At 35.9% G+C, this 8,002-nt stretch overlaps 1 protein-coding gene across 1 annotated transcript; it reads left to right on the top strand.

The window, feature by feature from the left end:
• The first annotated feature begins 827 nt into the window (after nucleotides 1-827).
• Nucleotides 828-3,483, top strand: LOC142166227 (5-epi-aristolochene synthase 3-like). Its single transcript, XM_075224827.1, has 7 exons — nucleotides 828-1,023; nucleotides 1,105-1,363; nucleotides 1,467-1,842; nucleotides 1,922-2,140; nucleotides 2,272-2,410; nucleotides 2,548-2,793; nucleotides 2,904-3,483. The coding sequence occupies exons 1-7, from the start codon at nucleotides 913-915 to the stop codon at nucleotides 3,198-3,200; spliced, it is 1,647 nt and encodes a 548-aa protein (XP_075080928.1). The 5' UTR covers nucleotides 828-912; the 3' UTR covers nucleotides 3,201-3,483.
• The last annotated feature ends 4,519 nt before the right edge of the window (nucleotides 3,484-8,002 follow it).

The raw sequence follows: 8,002 nt of genomic DNA, 5'->3' as shown, positions 1-8,002 counted from the left end.
GCGGAGTATGTTAGTTGGGCATTTGAAGCAATGAATTTGGGGTCCCATTTGCGAACAGAGAGGAAGTGATTAAAGATAAACCAATACATCCTTCATGCAGTGGTTTAGTCATATTTTCCTCTTTTTGAAACTTAATGAGGAATAAGTCTGAGCCCAAATCGATGAGCGGTAGGTCTTCAGATGGCCGCCATAGTGTTTTAAGTTTCACACGTAAAGTTTGGTGACTCACTTTAAGTTCCGACGGTGGTGAGTTAGGACGGCCGGTTGCCATGAGTGGTGTGGGGTGTTTACTGAGTGGGGAAGATGTTTAGCTGGGGCAAAGCTCATTCATAACAATCTAAGTGATAAATAAATTCTATTTCTACAAAATTACTAACCTAAATTTTATAAAGGACTACGTAATTATATAGTATATTTTTACAGAAAAATTGTTGTGTTCGTGGAAACTGTTTGATTAACTTTTAGACCATCCAGTCAATTTAACTCTAAACTGACCAAAATAAATACTACATTAATAATTGAAATTTATGGCGCAACAATGACATTAGCTTTTATAAATAAAGTAATAGGAATTTGATAGTTCCAGGAAACAACTCTACTCTACTCTACTCCCTTATTTTGTAATATGGCTATTTAAATAATAGTAATATTCAGTTGACGAAAAAGAATAAAGTAATATACTTTAAATAGACCCCAGACGCCAAGAATGAATGAAAAGGCTGCTAGCTAGTGTAAAGTCTAGTAAGGCAACTGGGAAATGATTAGGTGCTTTTGATCAATTACATTAACTAGTCTCTCACCACTATATATACTTGTCCCTTAATTCTCTTCCATTTAATTAAGTCAACAACTGAGAGTTCCTTTCCTTCTTCCTTAAAATAACAAAAACAATACTCTCATCTTTTATTAGCAATGGCCTCAGCAGCAGTAGCCAACTATGAAGAAGAGATTGTTCGCCCCGTCGCCGACTTCTCCCCTAGTTTGTGGGGTGATCAGTTCCTTTCATTCTCCATTGACAATCAGGTTTGTTCTTGTAAGCAAGGTTAATTTTATTGAACAACATTAGTTTTTCTAATTTCATTTTTTAAAATACATTATAAATAGGTTGCTGAAAAGTATGCTCAAGAGATTGAAGCATTGAAGGAACAGACAAGGAGTATGTTGTTAGCAACAGGAAGAAAATTGGCTGACACATTGAATTTGATAGACACTATTGAACGCCTTGGCATATCCTACCACTTTGAGAAAGAAATTGATGATATTTTGGATCAGATTTACAACCAAAACTCAAACTGCAACGATTTGTGCACTTCTGCACTTCAATTTCGATTGCTCAGGCAACATGGTTTCAACATCTCTCCTGGTAAGTTCATCATGAAACACACCTTTAATATTGTTGTTAAAATTATTATCCATTTATTGAAAGAAGGTTAACTAATCTTGAGCTTTCTTTCTTGAAATACCAGAAATTTTCAGCAAATTCCAAGACGAAAATGGCAAATTCAAGGAATCTCTTGCTAGTGATGTCTTAGGATTATTGAACTTGTATGAAGCTTCACATGTAAGGACTCATGCTGACGATATCTTAGAAGACGCACTTGCTTTCTCCACTATCCATCTTGAATCTGCAGTTCCACATTTGAAATCTCCGCTTAGGGAGCAAGTGACACATGCCCTTGAGCAATGTTTGCACAAGGGCGTTCCTAGAGTCGAGACCCGATTTTTCATCTCATCAATCTATGAGAAGGAACAATCAAAAAATGATGTGTTACTTCGATTTGCCAAATTGGATTACAACTTGCTCCAAATGTTGCACAAACAAGAACTTGCCGAAGTATCAAGGTACGATATATAAAAACGATGTGGACCCTTTTTTGATTGATCATATCTCAAGTATTGATGTTAATTTATTATGTTGCAGGTGGTGGAAAGATTTGGATTTCGTAACAACACTTCCATATGCTAGAGATCGAGTGGTTGAATGCTACTTTTGGGCATTAGGAGTTTATTTTGAGCCTCAATACTCTCAAGCTCGCGTCATACTCGTTAAGACCATATCAATGATTTCGATTGTCGATGACACCTTTGATGCTTATGGTACAGTTAAAGAACTTGAGGCATACACAGATGCCATACAAAGGTATGAACTTCATCAGTTCACTTATTCTTTGATAGTGAATGTCGTTGTGAAAAGAATAAGACGAACTTCTACTCATTATAGTTGTGCTCTTTCAAAATGCATGAGTTCACCTTAATTTTGTCATCCTACAGATGGGATATCAACGAAATTGATCGGCTTCCTGATTACATGAAAATCAGTTATAAAGCTATTCTAGATCTTTACACGGATTATGAAAAGGAATTGTCTAGTGCTGGAAGATCTCATATTGTCTGCCATGCAATAGAAAGGGTATGTTTGTGCTATGTTTTTTTCCTTAATTCATTTCTCACTTTGTTTTACCTTGTGTACGTCGTTTAGTGATCAAAAACTTGATACAATTCAATCAAATTTTCTAACACTTGAACATATATATTTTGTATTCGCAGATGAAAGAAGTAGTAAGAAATTATAATGTCGAGTCAACATGGTTTATTGAAGGATATATGCCACCTGTTTCTGAATACCTAAGCAATGCACTAGCAACTACTACATATTACTACCTCGCGACAACATCGTATTTGGGCATGAAGTCCGTTACGGAGCAGGATTTTGAGTGGTTGTCAAAGAATCCTAAAATTCTTGAAGCTAGTGTGATAATATGCCGAGTTATTGATGATACAGCCACGTATGAGGTATGAAATGTATCTCAAGAAATTATATGATATTTAGACAAACAAAATGTTGCGACAACAATTGAGGCAATATAAAAGCTAACCCGGCCCCTAATCTATCTGCCTTTCAGGTTGAGAAAAGTAGGGGACAAATTGCAACAGGAATTGAGTGCTGCATGAGAGATTATGGCATATCAACAAAAGATGCAATGGCTAAATTTCAAGGAATGGCTGAAGCAGCATGGAAGGATATTAATGAAGGATTTCTTAGGCCCACTCCTGTATCTACGGAGATTTTATCTCGTATTCTAAATCTTGCTCGTATTGTTGAGGTTACATATATACACAATCTAGATGGATATACTCATCCGGAGAAAGTCTTGAAACCTCACATTATTGCCCTGCTTGTGGACTCCATCGAAGTTTGAGCTGCCAATTGTTGCTCATCTTAAAGAAACTTCATTCTTCTGTGTTGAGAAAGTAGTTATATATGTTTTTTTAAATTGTATAATTAAGTTGTTAGGAAGCTGGTTTTGCGATTGTGCAGTGGACTTCCTAACTAGGACCTCCTTGTAAGAAGTAATCTTCAAGTGTTATGAATTCACTTGCATTGCGGAGAAATCTTGTTATATGAAGCATGTTATGGGAGTCTCTTGTGACCTATTTTTTAGTGTATGAAGTAATCTGAGCCTTTTGCTCGTCCTTCCTTAATTAGTATTTCTTTTTATCATACTTGATCTCACAAAAGGTACATATATTGTATCCTTTAAATTAAAAGAAAATTCTAACGGATAATACGACAAATTGCATAAAGTCATTGTGGGGTTGAGATATAAAATATTAAATAGATCATAATAAGTCAAAACACTGGATAATAAAATTCAGATTGCATTCAATATATATATATATATATATATATATATATATATATATATATATATATATATATATATCTTAAGATGTATATATAGTAAAAGAATTATTCATGTAAAAAATATTATATAATACAAGAATTATACAATCTAGAAAGGAACAAAACCATCTCAGATGGAGAGCATACTGTTATTTTCAGTCAATTGTATATAACTATTTAATACTAAAATTTCAAACACACTACACATATATGTGTTCATGCAACTTGAATAGAAAATTTTGATGGGAAAAGAATGCAGCATACACATGTAATGCCAGACTATTCACTAAAATAAATTAAAACAGACCCAACTCAGATGAAGAGTATACCGTAGATTTATGTCAATTGAACGACATAATTAATATCTCTAGTTCTATTGATCCAACATGTATACTCAGATGGAGAGTAAGTACATGATATCACTCACTAGTATTTCACCTAATTAGCTTACAATAAATTTTTCCGATATGGAGGAAGACCTAAAGTTAACGGGTAAATTTATTACTCACTTAAAATTAATAGCGGAAGACCATAGAAATATATTTCTATCACCACTTAATCATGATTGCCTTTTAATTACAAAATTGATTCAACCTTTAAATTCAGATAGAGAGTCAATATAGGTTATCAATAATTAGTAGCTTTACCGAGTGGGTACATAATAAATTAAATTTATCTGATATGGAGGAAGACTAAAGTCAACATTAAATTTATTATCTCATATAAATAAAAAGTGGAGACCATAGGGTTTAACTGCTATCACCACTTGACCACAACTACCAAATTTTTTCTAATGATTAAGTTCCATAATTCCAAAAAATCCTCAAACCCATCTAAACAGTCTTAAAACGCTAAAATTAACGTTTTTCACCGCAACAGTGAGTATCGATCACTGGGCTGTTTCTGATAAACCTACCAAATTTTAGCTCAATCGGAGACCGTTATAATCACAATCTCCAAAACTGTGACCAAATTTGGGAAATTGCCATTTTAAGCACTTTTAAAAATTTAAAATATGAAAAAGGGCTAAAAATATACTTAAACTATCGGAAATAGATCACTTTTATCCTCCGTTAGTTTTTGGTATAAAAAAAGGTCCTTGCCGTTAGTTTTTTTTGGCTCGCTCTTACCCTTCACACTAATAGACCTCCAACTTGGACTGAAAATAACATAAAACTAATATACTTGCTGAGGTGGATGCTTATTTGGACAAATTTCTCATTTTTTTTCCGTTGTCTTCTTCCTTCCTTGTAAACCTGATAACTAGTAGAGATACTTTAGACAAGATGCCTACCACAACATCCAGGAAATCACTTCATCATCTTTCAAAATACTTACATACCTAAATATTACTTCTGCATTTTTCATCTTTGATTGCTAAAGAGAAACCTACTGCAAACCGCTTTATTGTGATGACCTGATAGGTCATCTAGTGTTTTAGAACCTAATTCTATATTTTAATCTCAAATACCTCATTTTAGTCTTCCTTGATTTGCATGCACATCTGGGTATTTTTCTGAAAAGCTTTTATGTTAAAAACTGATAAAATATGAAAATTATGCCTTAAAAATCTATTTGAGTTGACTTCGGTCAACATTTTGAGCAAACAGATCTGGATTCGTGTTTTGACAGTCCTGGTGGGTCCGTATCATGATTTGAGATATGGGCGTATGCCCGGAATTGAATTGGGAGGTCCCTAGCTCGAGTTATGAATATTTGTTGAAAATTAAAAGTCTGAAAGTTTAATGGTTTTTAAGAATTGATTGATGTTTGGCCTTGTTGATACCGGGTCCGTATTTTGGTTTCGGAGTCTAGTACAGGTCCAATATAATATTTATGACTTGTCTGTGAAATTTGGTGAGAAATGGAGTTAGTTTGACTTGATTCGGACGTCCAGTTGTGAAAATCGAAGTTTTAAAGCTTTCTTTAAAATTTCATTCGATTTGGTGTTCAATTCGTAATTCTAGGTGTTATTTTGACGATTTGATCCTGCGAGCAAGTTCGTATGATATTGTAGGACTTGTGTGCATGTTTGGTTTGGAGCCCCCAGGGCTCAGGTGAGTTTCGGATAGGCTACGAAGTGTTTGTACATAGAAAAAACAGCAGTTGATGCACCAAATCTGCAGACTTCGCATTTGCGAAGAGGCCATAGCAGTTGCGAGCAGTGGGCTGGGAGGGACACATTCGCATTTGCGAAGTTTTTGATCGCATTTAGGATCCTTACAATTCGCATTTGCGAACACTGGGTCGCATTTGTGAGGTCAGCAGGTTGAGCTAATCTTCGCATTTGCGAAGACTTTTTCGCATTTACAGGGTTCTCAAATGGTGGAAAATGCGACACCTTCAACTAATCAAAACTTAAGTTAGACGAGATTTTTCCCCCATTCATCAAATTTTCAATTCCTAGAACCCTAGAGGCGATTTTTCCAAGACCATTTTTTCCCAAAATATTTTTTTTTTGGCAATCTGCTAGGCAAGCGCCTAGGGCTAGTTTTTTATTAATAACAGAAAAGAAAAATACAACAATTAGGAAAAGTACAAATAAGGGGGACAATAGCACCGGTATTGTTACCCATATGTCTTGGCTATATAATCACTCCTCTGCGCCTCACATTGCCTTATGATGGCAGCCTCATGTAGAGGATTCATGGTGTAGCTGCCGGCACAGTCTCACGAGGGCATATAATCTCATAGCCGTGTGGATATTTTTCCAAAGGTATAGGACCAAGGTAACACAAACCGGGCTAAACCTTACCTTACTAATCCTATTGAGGCAAAGAAAAGGCCTCACCTACTAACAAGCATGTAAAAAATAAGAACTTGAACGGACCAAATATTCAATGATCATCACAGAGTTTATAACATACTCTGTGATGATATTACAAATGAGTATACTTATAAAATGATAAAATAGAATATAGTAGGAATTAAATTCTTGTCCCTTCTTTTCCAAACTTGTAAAATCTTCAATTTGTAATTCTTTGTTGTTTTCCTCAACCGTGTTCAAAATGTATTCAAAAATTAGCATTTCTTTTTTGAACGGTTGGACCTCGTTGATGTAGTTGGGGCAGCCTGCTTTTGTTTGGCAACTCTCATTGGAGGTTGCCTAACATTTAAAAAATCACTAACCTTGTCGTCCCAACTATTTTTCCTTGTATGAGTCTTCTTACCTTTGCCGCAATGCATTGGTGATAGATCCCCTTTTTTTGCTGCCTCTTCTCTACACTGTTGTAGCATTGCATATTCTTCTCCTTGTTCAAAAAACTCTCTCACTAAATTCACAGGTTGTGGTTTATTTTGAATCTTATCTAGTGACACCAAGGCAGATTCTCCAGTTGCCACCATTGTCTTACTTTGTTGTTGTCCAATGTGTTGTAATTTGTTCTTTTTCCTACCTACATGACATGTGCTAGATGTAATAGGAATTACATGTATGGAACTTACCATAGCTTCCAAAAGCTTTCTCTCCTCCTCTGGAATAAGTGGTTTAGTGGTCACCAATTGTTGCTGCCCAGATTTTGCTTGATCAGCTGTAGGATTTTCAGCATTAACAGTCCGCCTTGTACCTGCAGTTGCAACTTGACTTGGACTTGTAGTTGGGGAACTTCTATTAGCACCTATAGTAAGCTGCTTGGAAGATGTTGCTACATCTTGAGGCAAAATTCCAGCTGGTGCAATTGGAATTGCAGCACTAGGAGACATTCTGGGAACAAATGCAGGAGCATGGAGGTTTAATTTGCTCGTGGGGACTGCTGCAATTTTCCCATGAGACTTTGACTTAACTAGAGAGTCAAGCTCCTCCCCTGCACTCTCCTGATCCTCCTCCTCGTCACCTTCTTCAGCTGAGTAACCTGCAAAACCGTCGTCCCAATCCTCCTCTTCATCTTCCTCTCGTTGAACTTGCCACAGTTTGGATTTAATAGCCTTAAGCCTCACGATTGTTTGAATAGCCTCGTTGTTATTCCCCGTTGACAACATAAGCTTCCCAGATTCACCTTCAAATTCCCCAAACGACCCCACAGATTGAGAAGGGATATCATGTACGGAGGTGTTCAAGGTTGCCAACGGTTGTTTCAGCAAAGTAGGCTTCATCATCATTTCATTTTGGGCATTGGAAAAATGCAACTTAGGGGCATTGGTAAGTGATTCTAACTCATTTTCTTTCAATCTTTCATTACATTTCACAAATCTTCAACCTAAAATCTAGGATTTTCCCGGTGGAAATTGGGGTTTGGGTAGAATTAGAGATTTTTGAGAAATTGGGATTTAGACCTCAAATTGAGGTTGGATTCCAAGACTAATTACATAACCATGCTC

This window comes from Nicotiana tabacum, chromosome 11, assembly GCF_000715075.1.
Source record: "Nicotiana tabacum cultivar K326 chromosome 11, ASM71507v2, whole genome shotgun sequence".
NCBI lineage: Eukaryota > Viridiplantae > Streptophyta > Magnoliopsida > Solanales > Solanaceae > Nicotiana > Nicotiana tabacum.
This window is presented reverse-complemented; position numbering and strand designations above follow the sequence as displayed.